Source organism: Bactrocera oleae, chromosome 5 (genome assembly GCF_042242935.1).
Source record: "Bactrocera oleae isolate idBacOlea1 chromosome 5, idBacOlea1, whole genome shotgun sequence".
Lineage (NCBI taxonomy): Eukaryota > Metazoa > Arthropoda > Insecta > Diptera > Tephritidae > Bactrocera > Bactrocera oleae.
The window spans coordinates 47,176,269-47,203,463 of NC_091539.1; the positions used below are offsets into that span (position 1 = coordinate 47,176,269).

General features: G+C 32.9%; 2 protein-coding genes across 7 annotated transcripts in view; both read left to right on the forward strand.

The window, feature by feature from the left end:
* The window catches only part of LOC106616003 (frequenin-1), a 74,567-nt gene extending 66,523 nt beyond the window's left edge, over window positions 1-8,044 (forward strand). For all 3 annotated transcript variants that reach the window (XM_014232446.3, XM_070109401.1, XM_036365872.2), the window contains 2 exons: window positions 149-237; window positions 3,770-8,044. In XM_014232446.3, the coding sequence (XP_014087921.1) occupies window positions 149-237; window positions 3,770-3,937 (257 nt within the window). In that variant the 3' untranslated portion in view covers window positions 3,938-8,044. The remainder of the gene's footprint in view (window positions 1-148; window positions 238-3,769) is intronic.
* A 14,588-nt stretch (window positions 8,045-22,632) lies between these two features.
* Window positions 22,633-27,195, forward strand: part of LOC106616001 (frequenin-2) — a 138,850-nt gene continuing 134,287 nt past the window's right edge. The window contains exons 1-2 of one of the 4 annotated variants that reach the window (XM_014232443.3): window positions 22,633-22,781; window positions 24,939-25,184. The gene's annotated coding sequence lies outside the window, so the exon portion shown is untranslated. Of the gene's footprint in view, window positions 22,782-23,426; window positions 23,576-24,815; window positions 25,185-27,195 lie in introns of all 4 variants that reach the window. The other 3 variants (XM_070109367.1, XM_070109366.1, XM_014232444.3) reach the window with 3 other exon arrangements.

The following is a 27,195-nucleotide window of genomic DNA, read 5'->3' on the forward strand; positions in this document are numbered from 1 at the left end:
TGTATGTGTTTATACTTATTCTCATACAATATTTAGATCACTTTATATTTAAAATTCCCATATGTGGTATATCAATATTTTTCCCTCTCTCCCTGTCACTTATATATTCGTTCACTATTATTTATGAAATATTTTCGTTACCTTTTAGGGGCTTTCCGGTTGTACGATGTTGACAATGACGGTTACATAACGCGCGAGGAAATGTACAATATTGTGGATGCAATATATCAGATGGTGGTAAGTTGGGTGCAACCTGTTATAAAAAATTTCAATAAATAATCCTGTTATTGTATTTGTATAAGTGTACATAAGTATATGCATTAATTTATGGGAAATTAAATTGTAAATTATGAATAACGGTAGCTTTAGAGAAAGATCAATTTATAGCAGCTATGAAAGCAGTACTCTGTTTATTTAATGATATGTAAGATAGTACATAGGTGAACGGGAGTGCAAAAAAGTGTAAACACTTTGAGTGTCAAACCGCTTTTTTGAAATCAAAATAATATTAATAGAAAATTATAAGACTCTGCCAGTGGGTAATGAAACATCTTTAGCCTACGAAGATATATAAAATGGATTTTAAAGAGATTATGTTAGGTTATTCTCGTCAGCTGAGACTCCATACATACCTACTGGTCCTTAGTAATGCCAAATGGAGAAGCAGTTCTATTTGAGTTGAAGTATTCGTCATAATTTTAATACATTATCCAGTCCCGTGAACTGCGAAGCTTCTAGATATCTTAGTTATAAATAAGGCTGTACAGAAGCATAGTAGGTGTTCCAGCGTCACTCTCATAACTACTTATCTGCACTTTCTGCATGTAACGTCATTACTTATACATATTCGGCTTATCGTTTTAGTGACATCCGTATTTCTTGTATTGATTCGGTAGCCAGACGCCTGGCTATCGACGTATATGTTGATCTTCTTTATGTTGTTTCCTGCGTTGTTAGCTATGTCAACCGCTTGACTTCCGCTTGGAAGATACTGCTTTACTCCGGAAGCTTGAAGGGTGGCCTGAGATCATATGTATGGATGTTGTAAGTTCCTCTGGCGAGTCGCATGCTCCAGAGGCATGCATAGTCTTTTCATGTAGTTTTTGTTGTTGTAAAGATTACCTAGTCCACGTTTGGGTGATAAATTCCAGATTCGTTGTCGTCGAGGTCATCTAACGGGAGGCCCAGGAAACGAGCTGTTTTGACGAGGTCGGACCATAGGGAAAAGGGTGTTAGATGAGTGCGGTTTGTTGGGCATGCAAAGAGGTGGTTAGTGTCATGCGGAGACTCATTGCACGCAGGACATGTGTTTGGTATGTCGGGGTCTATTCTGGATAAGAAGGAGTTTAACCTGCTACAGTATCCAGAACGAAGTTGCGCGAGGGTCATTCTGGTTTTGCGAGGCAACTCGAGCTCTTCATCTGCTATGGGTGGTGGTTTGACTCGTAATACGCCATTCACTGAGAGGGAGCCGGTGAAGGTGTTGATGGCTCCACTGCGAATGGCGGTCAGTGCCTGTTTGAAGTTCGTTGCGTCCGAAGTCCGGTCGGCTTACTGTCTAATGTCGTCGACGTAATCAAGGAAAGACCTCCGCTACAAGCAGGCGACTACAGGGGTGGTTTCTACGAAAACACCCAAGCAGAAACTGCTTGGAGAGGAGTTCTTTATGTTCCTTAACCGGAAGCATACGGGCCTCACTGTGTAGGTGTTCGATTGGAGACATCAAGAGGCATCCTGTGACAGTCCGGAGTGCAGTGTTCTGAGAGGTCTGAAGCTTTCTCGTCTGCGTGGCACTGCATCCAGGCGACCATATTGGGGCTGCATAATTTAGGACCGGTCGGCCGATTGCCTTGTATGTTGCCAGCAATGTTTCTTTGTCTTTTCTCCAAGAGCTGCCGGCAAGCGATTTGAGGATTTTGTTGCGGCTCTGTTCTTTGGCAGTTATCGCGGTCGTATGGGGAGTGAAGGAGCAAAGACTGTCTAGTGTAACGCCTAAAATTTTAGGGTTGTTTACCGTCGGAATTTTGGTGCCATCGACTGAAATGTTTAGATCCAGTCTGTACTCCTTCGTCCAGTTTGTAAATATGGTCGCTGTGGATTTTGTGGAAGAGTGTCAGACTCCTTGCAGAGAAGAAGCGAGAAAGATCAGAGAGATAGCTGTTTACTGTTGAGCACATGCCATCGATTCCATTGCCCGACGTCAATATCGTGCGGTCATTAGCGTACGAGGTCAACGAAATTCCCTCTGGTGGTTGAGGGAGTTTCGAGATGTAGAAATTAAACAGTAAAGGGGAGAGGACACCACCCCGCGGAACCTCCTGTTTAATTCTTCTCAGTTTGGAGTTTTGACCCCGAAACAGTACGGATGATTGCCGACCGCTCAGGTAGTTCATGGTCCACCGCTTCAGCCCTGAAGGGAACGTAGATTGTTCGATGTCCTCGAGTAGCGTTGTGTGGTTGACTGTAACAAGGCTTCAAGCGTCTTCACTACTGGGGAAAGGAGAGTTATCGGGCGATAAGACTCACCCCTGTTGGCGGGTTTCCAAGGTTTCAGTAGTGGGACCACTCTTCCGACTTTCCACACATCGGGTATTTGAAGAGTGGCCATCGACAAGTTAAGGACCTTGGCGAAATAGTTTACTCCCGTCGAGCTTAGATGTTTTAGCATCAGCATGCTTATTCCGTCAGAGCCAATGGATTTGGACGATTTGGCCTTTGTGATGGCACTCTGAACCTCTCCATCGGTGAAAGTAAGTGGCGCGCGGTCTTTTGGCATTTTGCGCAGCCTTCGGGTAACACATCGTTTGGCCTTGTCAGTCGAAGGGTGCAGTTTAAACTGCCGGCTGAAATAGCTCGCGCACTTCTTCGGGTCCAAGGAGGCATGGCTATCGAATTGAATTTCAATCCAATCGTCATGTCTCAGTAGTCCAAAGCTTATTCACACCGGTGGAGAGGTTGCAGGACTTCAGGTGCTCTAAAGGTGCCGAATCTCCAAATTGAGATCCCTTATTCGGGGATCACAGGGATCGGCATGGCGTAAGGTGTCCCGCTAGCCCGGAGTTCCGCGATTCTTCCAGCCAGTAAAAAGCGAGCAGTAGCAGCAGCGATAACCTTGCGGAATTGACGCTCGCCAACGATGACGTCCGTAGGAATGGGTAGTGCGTTGAAGGTGCTCTCGGTAAATTCTGTGAAGCCGACCCAGTTAGCTTTGTTAAAGTTAACAAAAGTGCGGTTGTCCACAGAAATAAAGTCAGGAGGTTTCTCGATCGAAATAATTATGGGCAGATGGTTTGATGCGAGAGTTAGCATAGGTCGCCAGGTTATTCTAGTTAAATCTTAGAAAATGTGCTTGGGTGAAGAATATGCTTGTTTTATCGTCATTTGTTGTGGACCTGCCCATAACCACAGCGGTTTTAGATGGACTAAGAAACGAAAAAATTTATTATTTTAAATAATACCCTTCAAGAGAAGAGAAAGAATAAATATTGTTTGGAATATTCAATATTCATATAATACATATATTTTCTTGCTTGAGATACAATTTTTAAGCTTTAAAAGAAGTAATTAAGCTGAACTATATTTGGTTAGTGTTAGTCAGATGTTTTTTCCAGAAGCAAACTAATTAATCCTACTAGCTATCACGTTGCAACTTCATAAAAACTAACTATAAAATATTTCCATCACAATTCACTTATTTTTTATAAAACAAAAATTTTTCTTTGTTTACTAAAAGTTTATTTCCAAATTTTTTTTTCCTTCATACAAACAGGGTCAACAGCCGCAATCGGAAGATGAGAATACGCCGCAGAAACGTGTGGATAAAATATTCGATCAAATGGATAAAAATCATGATGGTAAATTGACATTAGAAGAATTTCGTGAGGGTAGTAAAGCTGATCCACGTATAGTTCAGGCGTTAAGTTTAGGTGGTGGTTAAGACACTAATGCCAACGAACGACTGCAAACTACGTAAAAACGAACAGTAAATTTACCAAATAATATTTATGAGAAATGATAGAATGGGAGTAAGGGTCAGCAATAGCGCTGAAAAAAATTTATATAACTTAAAACAAAAATTGAAAAAAAAATTCATAAATGGCTCGCTGCAATAGTTTGCGCTGAAATTTAAGCAATCAGTTTTTTTTACAAGAAACTAAAAAATTTTTCAAAACGCTCTTTAAGTGTTAGAATTTTTACTTTTTGCGTAAATAAAAATACTTTTTTTCAATAAAATATACTTAAAAATTATTTTCACGAAACTTTTGCTATCAAAAAAACTTGCAAAACGAAAAAAGCAACACTTTCAAAAATTAATAATAATAATTAATTAAAATAATATTATAATAAACATACATAATGAGCAATTTAGTAATTTTTATGGACAACATATATGAGATAATAATTTTTTGCAAACAATTTTAAAACTAGCGTATAGTTAAAAAACAGTAATAAATTTATTGTGAAAAAAATGCGTTCATTAGTATGTATAACTTATACACAACAATTGGACAGCGAATAAAAATTTGAAATCAATTAGCAATACAAAGCGAATACACCAATTATTAAGTAATTAGCAACAAAAAAAAAAAATAATAATAAAATCTAATTAACAAAAAATAAATTGTTTTCATGCAAACGAAAGTGTCTAGTGAGAATGTCATAAAACAAGCCTTCATTATATTTATAAATAAATATAAATATATAATTGCATAATAAATAATAATTATTAACCAATCATAAAATTGATTAAACGTTTTAAAAAGTTAGCAATTAGCCTTAATGCATATTAGCATGGCCTTATGGCTTTGGCGCTGAGGAAGATGGTGAGGATGACGAAAAAAGTAGCATACATATAGGCGTTAGGACAATTAGTAGCACAAAATATATAATTCGTAGATATATATTTAAGCGTGAAGTTGTTCAATGGAGTTTTCGAAATGAAGTGCGATATTATTATATATCGTTGCATACTTTTAATATAAGGGAGTAGAGCAAAGTCTAAAGTTGTGCTATGCAAAAAGTATCATACTTTTCAAAGCCAAAAGAATCTTTAGTGGAAAATTTCTTCAAGGCTATAGCACGCTAATGCATACATTTAGGTGATGTGAGTTACGGCGAAAGCGTTTGAAAGTTAGCTTTAGTGTAGCAAAGTGCGGCTCTTAGTTCAACTTTAATGTCGCTTGTGAACTTCTTTCACATTTTTGGACTCTCGCAGACGTACGCAACGACAGCACTGTGTCGAATTCCATCATACTAAGATAATTTCTATTCTATGTGCGGCTCAGCTTTATTATTATTTCACTAAATTGTTAAAAGAGTGTATAGTAAATCAATCTACAAATTGTATTTGAAATATTTATTACTGACAAATAATACCCATGTATATGAAACCATGCTCTACAATATGAAATAGTACATGCTTGAAAGAAAAAAGTTCTATAAAAATACAAAAATAAATTTATAACTAAACAAAAACCTCACCGAAATTCTTCAAAAATACAACAAATACAGTCTGTAAAAAATATGACCACTACAACAGAAATTAAATAAGTAAAAGGTATTTCAGTAAATTTATAATAATACAATTAGTGCTGTTGAAAACAATACAGTGAAATATACTTATACATAATTGTATAGAATGGTATGTAAAAATCGCAATTAATGCAAAAAGTTAATGCGCAAACCAGCTATGGTAAATATATGGACCTAAACATTTTTCATATGTTAAGTATGCACAAAAATTATTCAGTTCAAACTTATGTATATATACACGATTTAAATAATACAAAAATACCACCATTGTGCTTCATGCACATGAAAAACCGCAAATTATCAAAAATTTGTATCGAAAAGGAATAAATATTTCTCACTTGAATATCGTTGGGATCGGCGTACAATTAATAATCAGACACCATTGGTACGATAATATTTGCTGATGAAATTGAATAATCTAGCAATTTTTTCTTATTGCGTGGCACAAGCATGATCCTTTTTGAAACTAAGAATACCAAATACGCCAAAGTTTAACTATTTTTAAAACCTGAAACAATTGGGTAAATGTATTTCGAAATAAAAAAAAACCTCAGATATATAAAAGCAGTAATACAAATCAGTCGCGGTAGATTTTGGTCTGACATTTTGTTTATATTTTTCATATACACTAAGTATGGAGGGTTGCCACTCAGGTTGACCTTGCTGCAGTGAAAACAATTAATTGTCAAAAATTTTTTACTCTAAAGCAATACTTTTAAATTTCGAAACCTAAAATGAACTTTCAAAAATCCAATCCCATGGGTATAACCATTTGTGAATTTAAAATAAATTACAGTTTTTGCATAGATTTGATATTATTCTTCGAAAATTTAATCAGCAAAAAATTTCGGTGATATGAGCGTATTCAAAAAAAAAATGTTTACTTAGTATAATCGGCTCTCAGAATTTTTAACGCTTTTTTCCCAAACACTGTTTTTGGTGTGGGAGAGAAAAATTTCCTCGAAACGGCTGGACTGATCAACTTAAGAATTCTTAGGTATATTTGTCACAGATGATAATGATCAGAGTAATACCATTTTTAGTAATAATTTCGATTTTTTGAGCCGCTCTAAGTGTAGATTTCTACACAAAAATCAAACTTTTGTTGGGAAGCTGTCATTTTGGTAACAATCAAAATTTTGACAAGTGCTTAGATCATTTTCGGTATTCATCTACAGTAATTATAAAACTTTTTTGGTTTTGGATTTGAGAAAATTTTAAGCAAAAAAATCGTTTTTACCGCCGACACCACTATTTTGAGGTCCCCCTGGAGATAAACGCCGCTTTTTTGAAACATTTGTTTATTAAATAAAATATCTCCTTGAAAAATTAATAAAAAGGGCATTTTATGGAATTTCAAGTGGATATAACCATTTGATAAAGGAAGTAAAAATAAAAGTAAAAAATAAATAAAATATATAATATTCTTAATTTAATTTAAATCAGTTTTTTTAAAAGTGCGCTGTTATGCAAAAATTACAAATTTCATATAAATTTCGAAGTATTGAAAGCACTTGGTTTTTTTCAAATTTACAAATCACTTTTAACTACTTTAAAAAAGATGCTGCGTAAAAACATTTAAGCAAATATTAAATTTTTCAAAATTTAGAAATTGTAAAACTACACACTTGAAACCACTTGAAAATAATGCAACTAAATTTAAACAAATTTTCTAAGCAATGGCTAAAGTCAATTCTTATAGTTATTACTATGCTAACCAAAAGTATAAAACACCACAAAAATACTACAACTATTTAGAACTCAGTTACTTATATGTAAACACAAAGCACTAATATACTACTTACTATAACGATACACATTATTAGAAAACTATATTATGTAAATTACATTGCATTATATATTCATAAAAATATATAGTTAATTAAATTTAGTGATGAAGTAAATAAAAAATAAGATATCTTTAAAAGCAATATTTTAAAATTGAACAATATATATACAGTGAAGCGAAAAACAAAAACATATGTATATAAAAAAAATTAAGAAAAATAAATAAAAAATGCAAATAATTAAGTTGAATACATAAAAAAACAATATATTAAAAATAAATAAAAAATTCAATTTAATTATAAACAGAAGAACACCACTTCGAAGACACACTGTGTCCTACTGTAAATGCAATTAAAGAAACCAAGGCAATTTTCTTTCAATTATATTATAAATGTATAAAAAAACAGTGATTATGGTGTCAATAATATTGTCAAATTGCATAAAATAACAATATACCAAACTTACAAAAAAAAAACTTTTTTTTGCAAACAATTCAAACTTTATAAAAATAAAAAATAACAAAATAATTTGCAACTTAAATTAAAGCATATTTATACGGCGAGTGCTGTAGTAAAAATATAAAAAAACAGCAAAAAGTTAATGACAAGTGACGGCACTAATGAGCATTATAAATATGTGCATAAAAATAATAGTAAAGTAAAACACGACAAACAATTAAAATGTAATATAAATACAAACAATATTTGAAAGCGCAACAGTTTAATAGGAAAAAAAATAAAAAACAGTAAAATTTACTATATTAAAACTTATATATATATACAATTTTAAGATAATATAAATAAAAAGCAAACAGCAACAACACATATACTTATATATAGTACATACAAATGTAATTTTCTTATTTTTACTCATTTATTTATTAACTAATTTAGTTTTTTGAAGAATATATTTTGTTGTTAATATATACTATACAAATTACAGTAAAATACCAAAGAAACAGTGTGGCGTGAAATTATTCCGAAATAAAATTTTCTGCAAACATTTATTATTATATCTTTTGACTTCTACTATCTATTACTGAAGAAAATATTACGAGCTGCAGAGCTAAATAGAGAAGGAGCAATCTTCAAAAAGAGTGTACAGCTGCTGGCGCATGCCAATGATATTGATACCATTAGACTCAACTGCTTGTTAAAGACTGGTTGAGAAAGGCAAGCTTATGAAACTCTTTGATAGTCATAACTTTGAAGTCGTAGATAAAGTCATCTATCTTAATATCTAAAATCCAACGTAGAATGACTATCGTTCACAGGTGCAACTTTGAACTGAGTAGGCAATTGCAAAGTAAAGCTTTTTCTCGACGAACTAGATTATGTTGTCCGATTGGATGAGAACACTTCAGATTTGAAAGTACGTAGGTTGTGTTTTATATTACAGCATTTGACAAACCACAACTTAATCACAAAGTTTGACATTTTTGATGTTATACATATTCAGAACGATTTGAAAAACGAGCGCTACTTGTGTTATTTACAGTAACTTCAAATATTCATCTTAATTAAACAACAGTAGAACAAGTCAATTCTGATTGGTACGCAACCATTTGTTTGTCAGTTGTCTTTCAAGAAACCCGCAAACCCAATCACTCTTCACCACGGCAAGGCGAGCTCTCAGACATCGACTGAAACAGCACTTTAGAGCACTCAAAACATCGATGAGATGAGTCATATAACGTTTTTCGACACTTGAAGTGGCGGTTGATGAAGACTTTCACTCCATTAGAATAACCAAGTGGAGAAGGACCTAATTACACTTGGTATCTCCAATTGACGCCTAACAACGAAAAGAAGAAACGACTGGCACGGTGTTGTTAACTAGGCTATTATCGCGCAAGCGGTGCCTGCGTCAGTAAAGAAGAAAAATAAGTAATCGTTCTTAGTTCTCAGCATCAGAGTTTACACACAACTATATAGTTTCTGAAGCTATTTACTTGGTATTACTTTGAAGCAAAACCAACCATTGCAACCATTGATTAGGTAAAGTTTCGAGTGTTGGGCCAGTCTGCAGTCTAAAAAAAGGCCTCACTGTAACAATTTATTCTGAGAGTAAGGAAAACAATTTTTATATTGTCGTATTGATACAAAATGAAAATCAGTGGGTCAATCTCGAAGGGTCTATACTGGCGGGGGAAATTAGAGGAAATTGATCTATTTGAAAAACTGAAGCTAAAATATCCTTCATAGATGGATACCTTATATGTACTATAAATGAGCATAACAATGTCTTTATTCAAATAGGCAACGACAACTATATATTACAGTGGTATACATATAGTATCGAGAAAACGTCGGATGCAAAATGCACTCACCTTAAAAGCTTGGACAATGCAGCTGTCTGGAGAGAACGTCTGTCTTTTTAATGCGTACCAAAGAGACCTTCAGTGAGGGGTGTCTAAGAATCGAGTGTTTAACGATAAATTTGTGGACCAGTGGTGAGCTTTAATCGAAAAGTTTTTTGAATTTCGTATATATTCTAAAGAAAAAATCAAAAGAAAAAATATTATCTTCGGTTGCATCGAAACTATATTACTCTTCACTAATAAAAAAGATTCAAAACATGAACTTGATTTTGCTCGATCAGATTGTATGGCAGCTATATGCTATAGCTATATCTAGTCAAATGAAAAAGTTTTCCATACAACAAGTGCTTGTCCGATAGTTCAGGTTGTATGGCAGCTATATGCTATTGTGGTTCGATATCGGCGGTACCGACAAATGAGCAGCTTCTGTGGGACGAAAGAGTGTATGCAAAGTTTCAGGTCTATGCCTCAAAAACTGAGGGACTAATTCGTGTATATACAGATGATTAGATAGGATAGGGTATCCGACGTTTCCTTCATGGTGTCACGAACTTCGTGGTGAACTTAATATAGTCTGTTCAGGGTGTAATAACAGCTTTATATTGAAAATAGTGTGTGTTACGTAAGGAAAATCTAAAGTGTTTGTACTTTATGTACACCGGATTTTTTACAGCATACTTTGAAGTAACAGCCACCATAAAAGCATAAATAATAGTCAAAGTGTGAAAGAAATCATTCGAAATAGATAATAAATGCATGAAATATATATATGTTTGTATATGTGCTCGTAAGCTGAACTGAATCGAATATATATGGTAGTAACTGAACAGGCAAAAGCTATAACCATTAGACGAAGTTTCACCGGATGACAAACGAAAATAGTCACAGAATGCTTTACATATTCATGGAAACCATTTCCGTTTCCACATACTATATAAATATAGCTACATACCTAACATTATTCAAATGCATTTTCCATACACTTCAATTTACGCGTTGCTACTTTTTCAATTTTACCTTTGGAATGTTTTTTAACGTCCACACATGTGGACCAACCTCACTTCCTGCCCTGCAAATGAAAGTTTTACAACACATACGTGGTATATTGAGTTGTCAGGTAGCGGTAAACTATTACCCAGAGCAGAATTTAGTTTTTGTTGTATTGATACATATGTATGTTGTTGCATTGTAGTGGTCATATGCAGAGTTTAGGGTATATTCACATACAAATAAATTCAGTTTGCCTAGTCAACGGCAATGTTGGTATCCCACTTCCAACCAACACTATTAAATTTATAATGCTGGCCGCTATTGTTTAGTAGACTTACACACACGTGAAGCTCTTGTATGGGCAGTTCCACGTGGTAACAATTGGTTTTCATGCTTCGCAAATTTCTGTGGTCTCTCTAATGCATAGTGTAACACTAGGGTTTTCCTCAAAAATCCAGCTATTATTTTCAGTAATATTTTATTAAACGCAATAATTCATTTTAAAGGGTAAAAGCACAAAAAAACTGTATTAAAATTCAAAACGCAATTGTATAATCCCACAAACGTTTATCAAACAATTCTCGAAGTTTTGTTTTCAAAAATCGGGACTTAAACAAAAACTCGTAGGGTACTTAAATACATAAATTAAGTACAGAACTTTCACCTGAAATACACCTATATTGGTATCGGTATATCGGGGGTGATTAAGTTTAAGATACTGAAGTATGTAAAATTAACATTTGCATGGAAGTTCCCCCCTAATACATACACATCCATTACATGATGTTGAAATTTTAAAGTTTCTAACTTCACTGAACTTCCGGCAACTTTAATCACATAAGTGTCAACAATTTGCATCTATGTATGACTTGATTAAAAACTGCCGCGATGAGTGTATAAAAACTTGAATAAAAGAAGGTCGAATATTCATTTAAAAGTAAGTTATTGCAAGCAGTGCAAGTTTAAAGAAAAATATACTAGCTATCCATAAATTATATTTTCTAACTTTGTTATGTGCTTGAACATGTAAATTTAAAATTGCAAAGGTACGTATGTGTTTTGGTGTTTTCTTAGGTTTAAAGCAAGCTGCCAACGGTTAGCAAAAATAACATAACAATTGAATACTACCCTTTAACCCTTATGTTAATGATCGACTTTATCGACGTCGTTTATAAGTCGTCTACCTACGGATATTGAAAATTTTACTAAAAATTATATGTTTAAGATATTAATAGATTTTCAGAGAAAAAAAAATACTGTCGAATTGTGCATTACGTGACGTCTTTAGAATAAGCCCCACAGAAAAAATTTTTATTTGAATAACTTATTGCAGAAAGTTACAGCGATTCATATCGGCCGTTTTGATATTTTGGGTTCCAGCGAATATTTCATATCACCAATAACACTTAGAGTGTGATAAACCAAAAGGTTCTGGAAACATAAGAGAAAATCCTAAGTAAACAATAGATCGTCGTCAATTCCTGCGTAAATTGAGTGACGTACAGCAAACCTTCAAGCGATGCGCCTTTTCACTAACAAGATTACCGTAGAATTTATTTTAGACATGCAGTAAAACTATTGCACCAAATCATGGTATAGTAGTTCGTCTAGATAAGACTGGAAGAAAAAAATTATAAGATCTTACTATATAAGTATGTGAAATATTAAAAAACTAATAATAATTAAATGTACGCACAATTAGCACGCTTTTGAGTTGAAAAACATCGATCAGCCAGATTAAGAATATATTATAGGTATTTTACATTTTTATAACCGGAATATTAAGTTTACCAAAGTTTGTGATACCCAGTTTGTGATACACAGAAAGTTTGTGATACCCAGAAGGAAACGTCGGAGACCTTATAGAATATATATGTGCTATACATATAAATTATCAGCAAGTCGATTTAGGTATGTCCGTCTGTCTGTGTATACGCGAACTAGTCCCTCAGTCGATACCTCCGATATTGGACAACCATGACATATAACATAGCTAACATACAAACTGACCGATAAAAATCAAGTTCAGATATTGACAAAATGAATGGGTCACGTTGTACTTGTAAAGCAGCTATGCATTTTTGATGTACTTTCAAGGGGGTCTTTTTTATTGAAAAATGTTTCTACCTTACTTTGCCTGACTAAATAAAATAAGTTTTAGATATATATTTTATTTTTCGTGTTTACCATCACCAAAGTTTTAATCAAAAAATCAAACAGAAGTCATGAAACCTTTATTTTGTACTTTTTTACGTAAAAGAATGGTAATCAGGAAAAATATTGCGCCTTATTTTCATTAATGGTTCGTCCCGATACCTTTTAGAAAAGTAGAAAATAACAACAGCTACTTTCCGTCACTTTTATCAGCGTCTTTTGTGGGCAAATAATAATCGAAATCTATCTATAATATACTTGTATAATAGAAATTCCCATCTACATCTTCAGATTTTTTGTTAGTAGCCTCATTAAAAAATCTGCAGACACTGCGTTTAAGATTCGAACGGAGTGAGAAGTGAAAATGGTTTAACTTGCTTTGTTTTATTTTAAACCAACATCTGTTGCGTTTTTGTTTGCTTCTGTCAACCCAAGGTTGCGTATTACATTTGCGAAAAACTTTTGCATCTACCCCTCCCCCTCCATTGGCTCATCCCGTCACTTATTTGTTTGTCTTTTCATAGCACTTTCATTGGGAAGTTGTGAAGTTTTTTTGCTGCAGATTTTAAAGCACATTCATCCGGTTCAAGTAAAGTCAACTGTTGAGGGGTTACACATTGATGGGCGGGTAATTAATTGCGCTCGTATATAATGCGAGTCAACTCGTTGACAGTTTATGTTGGGAGCAACCGGGGAGCGGAAGTGCAACCAATTGCCCTGGGGAACACCACTGTTGCATGTAGCACAAAGTTTGCGAAGGAAATTTTTTATATGTTCGTGTGTAATTATACTTTTTATACTCTCGCAACATGTTGCTACAGAGTATAATAGTTTTGTTCATCTAACGATGTATATCTCCTAAACCGCTAAAGATATAATAACAAAAACCACTGAAACCAAATGTTTCTACCTACAGTGTGAAAATGGATGAAATCGAGTGACAACCTCGCCTACTTCCCATGTAACGGTACTATCAAAAGCTACTAAAAGCGCGATAAATCAAGCACTAAACACGCCAGTTACATTATATTTTATCTCTGGAATGGTATTAGATGACTTTATAGGAAGCACGTTCAAATTTACACAATGGGCGTGGCACCGCCCACTTTTAGGTGAAACCCCATATCTTGGGATTTGCTTAACCAATTTAAACCAAATTCGGTACATAATATTCTTCTCATATTTCTATGTTTTAGTACGAAAATGGGCGAAATCGGATTACACCCACGCCTATTTCCCGTATAACACCATTTTAAATTCTATTTGATTCTTTCACTTTCCAGTATGCAACTCAAGCAGCAATGATTATATCGGCGTAAACCTTTGCGTGAATAATACGTTTAAAATATGCCACATTGTGACTAAAAATTGTCTAAATCGAACCAAAAATCTTCATATCCCTAGGTACTGAATATGTGAACCCAGTGCCTATAGTTGAATTTTTACTGAAATTATCGGTCAATGTGAAAGATATATAATTGAAATTCATATAATAAAATAAATAAATGAAACTCTCGATAATAGTATGTTTTTCTGTTAAAAATGAGCTGCATCGGATCAATACTTGCTATAGCCCTCATATACCTAATATAAAGATATTTGAACTTCCGGGTGACTTTATACCGCATATATCGGCCAATATGTGAGTTATCTCAATGAAAATGAGAAATCGTGTTTTACTCATAATAAACTATCGCTGTGCCTAAAATGGATGAAGTCGAGTGTAAATTTTACCTAGCCCCCATGTAACTAATATCAGGATTTTCGAATATTCGTCTGACTTTGCCCCATATGATTGGTGAAGCTATGGGAGGTACCTTAATGAAACAGTGGAATCATTTTATTAGTCTGCTGCATGTTAGTATAATATTATGTGGCATTAGCAAAAATTGATAAAATCGGTCCAATACTACCCTCAACTAGCATATACTACTTATAAAGCTTTTCGTTATTCTAACCAGTTTTATGTCGAATATGTCGTCAGTGAGTATTACATTTTTTTTTCTCAAACGAGTATACTATTTGACTTCACGAGAGTATAAAATGTTCGGTTAAATCCGAATTTAGCCCTTTCGTACTTGTTTTTTTTTTTTTGGTTTTGTTGGGCTTCCTCCTTTGTAATTAATAAAATGTAAGTCCGCAACAACAAATACACGTTGGGGGTAGAAGTAAAAATGGCAAATATGTGTGAACACTTCGTTGGGCGGAAGTCATTACTCAACATTTTTCCACATGCAGCTTGAGATCTCTTTGCAGCTATAAAGCTGTTACATGCAACAATGTACGGAGAGTGTGGAGAAAGAATGTTTCTGCAATACCAATGTGCAAATTGCATTCATTATTTTAATTTGTTGTTGGATTAAGTGGTTTTAAATTTTTGTTCGAATTTTCTGCATTAGAAGAGAACATTGATTCTGGAATATTAATAAAATATATGTGTAGTTATATTGCTATTTGTGGTGTTTATCATTCGACAATACGCCATGTACCCTAATTGTTGAACATTTTTTTTATAATCTAGTGTATATGTACATGTGGATTTTATGCCACATTAAGTTCGAATTAAAGACGATGCAAACGGTTATCAAGTAAGGAAGGTTTTGCTATGTGTATGGTAGAATTGGCATGGAATTATATACTATAAGCTTCTTTCCTATGGAAAAACTCTTAATTTGAACCTGTACTCGCTAAGAAGCCCCTAACTTTAGCAACAGGAGATAAATTGTGTTCCATTAGAATAACGTCACGTCTTATGCATCCATCTCATAGCCCGAACCTCCCACCAAGTGATTACGACTTGTTCTTGTCTATGACGAATGATTTTCCTGGTGAAAAATTCACCTCAAGAGAATCTTATGAATAGGGAGAAGTTTGGGAAAATATTTAGTACAACACAACCTTTCGTTTGTCAGTTTTTTTTTAACTCAATAATTATACCTTTAAATCATCAGCACTATCTGACATTTTTGTCGGTTGATGTCTAATATCGGTGAGTACGGGACTGTAAAAGATAAACCAACATGCAGTTATTAAGCGACCAAAAGAGAGCGGTGCCCAGAGTGTACAATAGCTCGGCCGTCCACGTCGTTTAGAAGACGTTTAGACAATTCCTAGACGTCTGCATAAAAACGAAATAACATTCCATGCTAAAAAAAACTTATGTAATTTTTCTTTTCCTGACTTTAGGTCATCCGATTCTCTCACGAGTAATCGTTTATGCCGATTTCATTCTGAGAAGAAAATCTCTTGAAAAGAGTATTGAAAAAGGCATCAGAAAGTTCACCATTTTCCACTTTAGCTGTTGGTATTTTAAAACAAGAAAATAAGATTCTGCTGCACAAAAGCTGCACAAACACACATCACAGGTGCATTTTTAATAATTTAAAAGGGTATAACAATATCTTTATCTTGATTTTGATCAGTCAGTTTGTATGGCAGCTATACTTGTGTGATCTAGTGCTCCCATATCGACAGTTCCGACAGATAAGTAGTTTCTTGGTAAGAATAGAAGGTGTGCAAATTTTGAGATCGATATCTGAAAAACCGAGGATCAAGATGGTTGAGGATAGATCATGAAACTTGGCGGTCATCAATTCTAACATGGGCCATGTTGTAGGTATGACACTGGGGTTCAAAAACGTTTTGAGGACTATACCTTAATATGAAAATTTGATTAAATATTTAAAACTTTAAGTCCTCCGTTGGAAGATAAATAAATGGTTTTCTAAATACATTTAATTTTATTGAAAACTCTAGGTGTAGGTTCAATATAAAATCATGGAGCCCAAAGGGAAATAAAAGCTTGAAACTCAAATTGTTCATAAGTATTACTACATTTCTTCAACAAACTCTATTTAATTGGACAATATTAAACTATAAGAATGCTTATTTTCGTCTTCATCCAAACAAAATTTTTGCTTGAACATTGTCTTATATTATATGGATATACTCATACTTACGAACAAATATCCTTTTACCGCAACACCTTCATACACAACATACCTACAAGTAGAATTGTCCTATGCCTTCATATAATTTAGAAAGTTGGCATGACTGTTTTTGTCACCACCTCCGAACAATGTCTTAACTGTCGACCGTTATTTGCGATAAGTTTTTTGAAACTTTTGTTACAGAAAAAGATTAAAAGCCACAAACAACAAGCCAAACTAACAAACAAGAACCAACAAAACACAAAAATAAAAAAAATAAAAACAAGTTTGTGGCCAAACAATGGCAACGGTCAGTTGAATAAGCGACCAGTGACTACATATGTACTATAAATGTATATGTGCTTATATTGTATATAAGCAAATAATGGACATTTATGTGTAAGCGGGATAGGTTTATACTGTATAGGATGTTTACTTAAGAAATTACTTTTGAGAAGCACAGAATTTTATATATAATTTCGCATTGAATATCAGTCTGCCTTAACATATCTTCCCTCTGACTTCGGTATTTATTTTAATTTAAACGCCTGGTTGGCAACCAAAGATTTATGTAAATCCTCAAAAAATTCAAATAGAAAATAAAATAATTAACCCTTAAATAAAGGGAATTCTAATGGAAATACTTCGACAGAATGAGCAATTACTTGTGGAGAGTGTGTATGACAGGAAAGAGCTATGTGCAACTGTCACAACATGAATAATTTGCCTTTTAGGAAAAAGAAGTAAATATATATATACACAATATATAATATAAAATATATACATACAAATTCTTTAAGAATTTAAAAAATTGCTAAAAATTTCTTTGCATTCGCAGTTTTACTCTGGCGTCGAATCGGCTTCAAATAAATATTTTTATAGCGTGCAAATTACGTCTGACACATACCTGCAAGTAGAAAAAATAAATTACGTTAACAAATTTTTAAATTTAATATTTATTTATATAATGCAAATATTTACTAATTTTATAATGCAGATGAAATTAAACTAAAACCACCGTCATCTGAATTATTCTTCCATTAAGCTACAAATTAGGGTATGGATGAAACTTATTTAATACTACTCTTTGGTTGTTAGGCTAACACTAACTGTTGCTCTCAGTATTCCATTTTTGGTACGCTTCTAAGTTCTAAACAATCGATTCCCGAAATTTATTTCTATATATTTATATAACATTTTCGTAAAAATATTAAAAACTACCTCGTGGAAGTACCGAGCTTTTGCATTATTACAATGCATCTCGATATACAAAGTATGTTACTAGCAATCCATATAAAATTGCTATCACTGTTGTAATCATTTTGTATTTATTCAAAATATTGTATTACCCAGCTCTACAAAACTAAATAAAAAAAAGGTAGCTTTTGATATCTCAGCATATTTTGATGTTTTCAAGTGCTCAGTTTACATACAGTTGTACATAGTATTTACTTTCCGAGTCATGATTAGAGTACTGAGCATCTTTTTCCTGCTTTTAAAAGTGTGATGCCCACTCTCAGGCTTCTCCAAATATATGCGCAAACTTATGCGGAAGGTTTTAAAGTTTTAAAAAAATTCGGACGTGAAGATATCTCGACTTACAGTTTTCGAAATGTCCTATTTAAGTCACTGAAGATCTCCCTTTGTATATCAAAAATTATTGGCATGCCCGCAAAAGCAATGATGTCATCGAATTTTCAGAAATCGGTACAGTATGCTAAAGTTATAGTCTGAGTATGAACTCAGTGATTTAATCCGTGATCAAGTTGGAAATGACAAAGCAATTTGTCAAATCTTTGGACGTGAAAAAATACGTAAAAAATTTCCGAAGCCTAGTATGGAAAAGCTGAAAGGTGGAAAATTTGAAGGTCCTCATATACGGCAATTCATGAAGTTTGGATTTTTTTCAAATTATTCCGGAAATTTAAGTTTAAAAAAGTTTTGTGTTGATAGTCAAAAATTCCCTGGAGAATTATAAAACATCAAATTATAAAGAAATTGGGCAAAATATGCTGACAAACTTTCAGTTTCTAGGAGGAATGAGTATCAAGTTAGACAATATCCGCAATCATCCGCATATGAGGTGTGTTCTAAAATCAACGGTAAATTTTGTTATTTGAAAAAAATGAATATTTATTCGTCTACATTATTATTGTCGTTTTTAAAAATGTCCCTATTTGATATTATGCACTTATGCCAACGCTTCTTCCAATCGTCGATTTTTGGGATAGCCTTTAGCTCTTTCAGCGATTTTCATCTACATATCTTGTGAAACGAGGAAAAAGTCACACGGAGCCATGTCTGGTGAATATGGCGGCTGGGGCATCGTTACAGTATTGTTCTTGGCTAAGAATTCATGAACAAACAAACGAAAATTGCCAAGCTCATAGAACTGAAAGTGTCTAACCTTAGCGGCTGTTACAGACAAAGTAAGCAATGAACACAAGCTGAAAACTTATACTATGTTCGCACCGAATTGAAATCCTCTTGAAAACACAATTTGTGGATTGTGGAACCAAAGTCGTCCTGACCGACATTTTGTGTTTTCGATGAGTTATCATGGACAGTTCACACATCTATTTGTTCACATTTGTTGTGTACCCTACAAGAACAGTGACGGTCATCTGATGGGTAATATGACAGTCATAGCTGAAAAAATTTTGTCAGCGCGCAGAACAAAGTTTCTTTTATTTTCTTAGAATGTGTGTGAACAAACATATGTGTGTGAGTTTGCATCTCTATTTAACACATGGGTATTCGAAATTGATTCACTATATATCTATACTGCTCACTCTCATGTCTTCTTCTGAGTCATTGTTGACCATAAATCCGTCATAGCTGAAAATTGTCAGTTATGACTGAAACGCTATCAGAAGTGAAAAATTCTTTTGCGCAGTAGATAATATAATTTTTATTTCTTTAACAAATTTCAAACTTTTAATCAAAATTAGTTATAATAATTTACTTAAATATAAAAAGGAATGCAACGAAAAATATAATGAAATAATAAAATATGAATATATAAAAATAAATTTTCACTTGATGCCATCTCCTCCTCTCAATACCTCTGCGTACGTCTTTCTCCAATCAGTGGATAGTTCTGAATTTAAAAATGCAAATGTAAATTAACAGTACTGACATATCAAATGTGAGTGTATTGGTGAATCCATCAGCAGTTTCTTGTAGGGTACGTTTGGGCCAATTATGGAATGTAAACAAATTGTCGACTGACATTTAGGGCTGGTAAAATATGGATTCTAATAATATCGATTGAACTAGAGCAGGAACCGATTAGAATAAGTGGAATGTAAGTTTTCAAGGGGGTTTCAGCGAAAACTGTGTTTTCGTTTGACAGATTTTGTATGGATGAAAACACAAGTTGTCTATGAAAACACGAATTTTGTGTCGAACATAGTATTAATCGTACTTTAGAAGCTTGTTAACAATTGGAATCTCCAAATATTAAATTTTAAAATTCCCGTTATTGTCTGAACACATCTTGTACATTTTCGTATTAGGAAATTCTAGTGAGGAGCAGTTAGAGCGGTTAAACCAGAAACTAAACGTGGTTAAAGAGAGGTATTAAAGTTAATGGGATAGTTATGTATATAATGACAGATTACTGCTAGCCTTTAAAAAAATATTGAAAACTGGAAAATTATAAAAGAAAACTTTAGTGGATATGCTAGTCTAGAAAATATCCAATCCTTTTGCCATATTAATGCAGTCCGCGCTTCTAAATATATAAAAATATCTCTACAAAGAGATTTTTTAAAATTCAAATTATTTTAAATGTCACATTCATTTTAAAGTTGCGGACTCGGCAACACTACAAGAATAAATCTATTTGGTCAAAATAAAACTGGCAAAAGACTGTTCTTAACTGTAAATGCATTTCAATCGTAACCATGTTTTTGAAGCGTTTGTCAAACATTTTTGGCATATTGATTTTAAGATTTTAAGCTTGATTACATTTCTTCGAATTGATAATCTTAACCGTGACAAGATGGACACGCCATATTTCAACAACGTGTAATCTGGAGAAATTTAATTTATTTGTTATAAATAATTGCTTGACATATTAATAAGTAAATATTGATATTAAAAATATCAGTATTTATATTTATATTGAGTGTCAAAAAATGTTCGAAAGGACTATACAGACACGACTATACATATAATCTTTTAGTTTTGATATCTTAATATTTCAATTTCGTCTTGCTTAGAAAAATGGACTTCAAAATATCTAAATTTTTCTCATATATAATATTATAACACGATTTTGAAATTTCTAAACTGAAGATTTTTTTCATATTAAGGCTACTGTATTGAAAATTTTGATGACGTAGAAAAATCTACAAAATTTACATTCGCACATATAAGAATGAAGTCGACCGCTAAGCTCTGGGAATTAAATATTATTCTTCTAAATATTGATGGGATAACGTAGGAACTTTAGACTAGATTTTGGTAAACTATCTTTAGAATATTTTTTTTTAAACTTTATTTCACAAAAATTTATTTTCCAAAACTTTTTCGGCTTTCGTTCGAATAACAATCCTTCTCCAAATATAAGTAAGAGGTAAATATTTACTCTAAATAATTAATATTCTATTCAAGATTTCTGCTCATTCATAGCCAACTGTATATTCCAGCAACAATTATTTGCACACTTAAAACTTATGTCTATAAAATCTCGTAATATGACTAACTCGTATTAAGTACTACATGTATATATATATATATGTATTTATACAAAAGACCCGAAATGTGTCTGCCCGATATTCTGGGTTTTCAAAATCGCTAGCTAATAACAATAAATTGTTGTTGAGAGACCGTGGGCTGTATAATTGCAAGAAATTTTTATTTATTATAATTGCTGGAAAATGTTTCTTTGAAACAAACAAATACTCACTAGTTTCAAAAAATTTAATTTTTATGAGAATATGAAGTAAAGAATACTTGTTTGCTTACGTTACAGAAAAAGTGTGCGAAAAGAAAAATCGAAAAGTTAATCTAAGAAACATAGATTGTAAACAAAATTTTAGAAACATTTTAATTTTAGTATATTTGAAAACAAGGTTTTGCTATTGATGTTTTAACTTTCATTTTAATAGATTTCTATACCGAGAGAATAATATGTGAAATATATAAATTTCAAACGTTTTGTAATTAAAAAATAATTTTTTCTATTTGCTTTTGTTTATTCGAGCATGCTTAAAATCTATTTTAACCGGGTCAGGCTCAATTTTTTCTTAGATTCTTGTAACCATTAACCTTTCAGATCGGACCACAATAGCGTATAGCTGCCATACAAACTGACCGATAAAAATAAAGTTGTTGTATGGAATATTTCGTATTTGCGAAGGGTATGGTTTGTGCAACCGTTTATGACAAGAAAGGTGTATCTGGTGGTCTGTTTTGTCGATGCGGTTAACGGGCTGAATTAATAAGGGCCTTTCCTAAATGAAATTGCAAGGCAGATTTTTAGGTATATGGCCACCGCATCTAATGCTCTTGAAGACCATTGTGGTTCGACTTCCCACCACTTTTTCAGGCCTTTCCAGAACAATTTTGCAATTTACTTCACGTTCAGTTAGACAAATGGACTTTTGTTAAAGATAGATCGATGGTAGTTTGTAACACCTTATAATAATCCAGATATATATTTCGGGTACTAATTTCCTGTTGGGTGTTCTTCATTGACTGTATTTAAAATTACTTTCCGACATTGCGAATTCGCACATATGTATGTGTGTCGTAACTTATGTGTATCGCTCGTGCATAGAATCGCCAGTGGTTTTCGCTGATCTTACGAGCATAGGATGTTTTCCCTCACTCACCGCGCACAACGTGTCCGATATTTTTCTACAGTTCTGCCGCTAAGGCAAAAACGGTATGTTGTTGTGTTGGTCAATTCGAAACCAAATTTCTCATGCTGCGTATGCAGAGGCGCGTTCGACACCGCTGAGATGGCAATTCAATACATATTCGGCTTTCAGTTCGCGTTTAGTTGGTGTGCGTCGCACAGCGTAGTTTCGTGTTGGAGCAAATCTAATTATTCACGTGTAATGTTAAAAAACAAATATTTTTATTAAAACAAACGATTAATTTATTAACATAATAACTATGAAATACATACAAACAAACATTAATATGCAGATACTTATGTAAATGTGCGTTTGCGAACGATGAAATATATACTCGAATTATGGTGTGATTTGTGAGTGGACTTAGGCGGGAAATTTCAATAATTAGAACGATTAGTAGGGTATATTCCGCTGCGAGCGGTGGAAACAGCAAGTACTTTGATAGAGAATTTGACTTATTTTTTTCGAAATTTTGACTTTTTGAATATTTTTAATATCATAATATCTCTAGGCATATATTCAACTCAATAAGAATTGTATGTATATATCACTTCTGTTATCAATTTTTACAGAAATTCGTATTCAAAATATTTTCAAAATATGTTTAACAGAGGTTTGAATAGATGAAAAGGTCGAATGCCCGTTTGTTATTACTAACAAATTTAATACATAATACTTAAAAAAAATATATATATTATTTAGGAGTATATTAACCAATTTTTGAATATATCGAAATGATAGAATTTAAACAAATTAGATGCTCACCCAACTGATTGATTTCTCACCTCTGGAAATTTTTAAAACAGTTTTGATTCTTTCTGTCTATTTTCCTAATTTTAAAAGCCCTTCTACTTCAACCAAGTACACTCCTAAAATACAAGCAACCTATAAAATAATTTTCAGAAGGTAGTGAAGACAAAGAAAGGCGATGAGGTCTTTGGAAAAAAATAATATTTGAAAATCTTTGCAAACATTTTTCATATATGTAAAAGGTATGTAAAAATTGAAAAATATAAATATTTACAGTTATTTGTTGTCAGTAAATCAGTTGGTGTTTTCATTAATAATGCATTACCGGCATATATGGCTTAAGGCTAACCGAAAGTTTAAAAATCATACATTAGGTATATGAAAGATTGGGATAGTATTGACCCGATTTTATCTATTTTTTTTCAATAAAACATATTTTTAACAGAATACAATGCTCTCTGAGTTCCATTAAAGTACCTCACATACCGTCACCAACATATGTGGTGTAAAATCAACCCGATGTTGGGGTTAGGGAAAGTTTTCACCCGACTTTATTTATTTTTGGCACAAAAATTCACCGTTATAAGAAAAATACATCCATGTTATTTTAAATTTGGGCGGTGCCCAGCCCGTCGTCCAATTTTGACATCTGCTCTTATAAAACCCCTTTAATATCCCGGATGTTAGTTAGTTATTCATTTATCGCAGTTTTAGTAGTTTTTAATAAAACCATTATATGAGGAGTGGGCGGGGTTATCATTCGATTTCACCCATTTTCTATATTTTTTTTGGTTTATATCTTAATTTAGGTTAGTTTATGGCGGACTTACGGATGTGTCTCACAGTCATTCGGATTTCAACATGTCTCGTCATCCTGATTATTTATGTGTATATACATATATGACCCTATATCTAACTTCATTATTTTTAGGTGATACAAACAACCGTTGGGTGAACAAAACTATTATACTATGTAGCAATATATTGCAAGAGTATAAAAAAATTAAAACATAATTTTGTTGTTCGTGATACGAAAAAATTGTTTAAGTTTTGTAATTTCACACTAACAGTAAGCCTTAATTCAAATGAATGTAGTAGTAGAAATTCTTATAAAAGTGTCATGTTTGATTTTTTACCATTCAGCTATGGCAAACTCTTATATTTAATGCTGGTTGCTTATTCTACAAGTATTCGTTACTTTACAAGTTTATATATTTTTCTTAATAAAACCAAATCTTAACTTAAATTTTTTTTTGGAAAATAATTACGGTTTTTCCAAGTAAATAAAAAATCTGATTAAACTTTATTCCAAATAATATTTTTAAAATGTTTAATTATTAAGTGACAAAAGTAATATGAAACTAAAATGCATAATTAAGAAATTTATTTCTACTAATACATTTTTCTTGAAACTCGCTCATAAATGTCTCATAAATTTAAAAAATTGGTATATATAAAATCATATAAACATACATTTCTCAGTATCTATTCCGCCCGGTTTTAAGTAACCGAGACATTTTTAAAGAAATTAAGACAACGTAGTGATGTGCTCATCGATGAAAATGAAAACATGCTTTCAATATAAATAACACGAATTGTTTACAGGTAACTTCAATACAAATAGAAACAGCCATAAATACATCAGCATACTAAAGGAGGTATACGCCATTAGTATAGCCATATATATACTATATACATACATATTTATGTATGAGTAGTGGTATACAAGTGTGTGTATACAAAGTAGCGGCGCATCGTGGCTTTCACGCGTTGCTTGCCACTTGCATTGGCCGTAAGCGAATACAACAACAAAGCGGCGCAAAATTTGGAATAAAATAAAAATCAATCGAGGTGAGTTTCATACGAAATCAAATTGTTCGCATTTCAATACATGCTATAGCTATTGTGGCAGCGCCCGACTTGCGGTTGTCGCGTCATAGCCATATACAAGTACATGTGTTTATACTTACACACAGCGGTGATTTTCTTATTTTTCCTTGAATGCGGCCTGTATTTACTCTACAATAAAGAAATCAGCATTTACTTAGTAGACTATCAATTGAACATGCATGTGTGCATAAATCTAGATATATATATATACATATGTATATTGGTATGTATGTTTATTACAAACTCAGTGTCTGCGAAATGGTTTTGCATTGTCGGCTGCGGGCTAATATTATACTTGCATGACGAATGCAATCCCTGGGGCTCACTGCCGCCCTATTACAGGCGGCCCGCGTTTAATTAAGTTCCCACTTTGATGTATGTTTGTATGCACTTATGTATGCAAGTGCGCATCACCAGCTGACCGGCTGCATTGCTTCGAGGCATTCTGTTTAGTTTACAGATTTACTGCAATTTTTCTAATGAAACGCTTTGCTTTACATTTTCATGGTGGATATTATATTTTATTTTTCTAAATTGTTCATTATATAGACATCAACGATAATATGGAAACTACATGTCTATGTTTATAAGATTTCCTGTCGGGTTTTAGTCGGTTTTAGTGGAAGTAGAATATCATATATTATATCAATTTTGAAAATATATGTACATATATTATATTATATAGTACATGTATATATACAGCCTCAATCTATAAAAACTCTCTGAATCTAGAAAAAATTTCCAGAAAACAAGTTGCAAAAGATTCAATAATTTTTTAATGGGCGCGGTACTGTCCGCTTGAAATGTAAAATGGGACTACAGTTACGCAAACTTCACACGGAAGGCCTTTTTGATTTCTATCAATTTGCTTGTGTCTATAGTATAGGTATAGGCTTTAGTAAAGATTTTTAACAATAACCATTCGCAAATAAGGCTTCTAACAAGTGGCCTTACAGATCCAAAAATTCATATCGATACTTCTATACTTCCACCGCCGCCGTATGTTTAAAATGAGGACCTTAAATTGTGCCAAAATTTATGATATTAGTCCATATGTCAGTTGTTTTTTTACACCGTATACATGCTGAATCTTATGAAAAATTTATGAAATTTCTTTTTCCTCTCTCCAAGTCCCATATGCAGAACAAATATAATGAAATATAAATTTTCCGGATATTAAGTAAGGTATATCAATGAGTCTATATGTACTTATAAGCTATAGAAAAATTATATTTACTGGTTTTTACTTCAAATTGTGAAAAAATTTAATGTTCGGCTGGCCGCGAGCACTTTACTTCCGTACTTATTTTTATACTCTGAATAATATATTTTAACCTTGCCACGAAGTTTGCAATGCCTAGAGGGCAACGTCGAATACGCTATAAAATATGTATGTAAGTAAATGATTAACGTAACGAGCTATTCGTCGGAGATCAAACCACTATAATACTCTATATAGCTGCCATACAAACTAACTCATCAAAAGGAAGTTTTTGTAAAGGAAACTTATTTATTTGAAAAATTATCTTCATGATATTCGAGATGGATTATTCTTCAAAGCAACGCTACAATTTTTGAATAAATTATTGCGATAGGACCACTATAGCATATAGTTGCCGTTCAAACTGACCAATCAATACCATGATAAATTTCTTCATAAAAGATCGTTTTTTCTCAGTAACTAACCTTAATTCGAAGGTTGTTTATATCAAAGTGGCTAGAAAGATCGTTTTCCGATTATGTTATATATTGCATTGCATCATTCTTTCTTAATAAATTTATACTCACACGATTCTAAATATACTATCTGTACATTTGACAACTCTTAGCATTGCATATCATTCAATATATATTAAATTTTATTTGAAGTTGCGACTTTCAAGTCGAACTAAAATCCCAGTAAATATATTTATTCCTAATAGATATATATTTACGCAGCTTTTCTTGCTAAAATGAAATGAGATGTTAATGG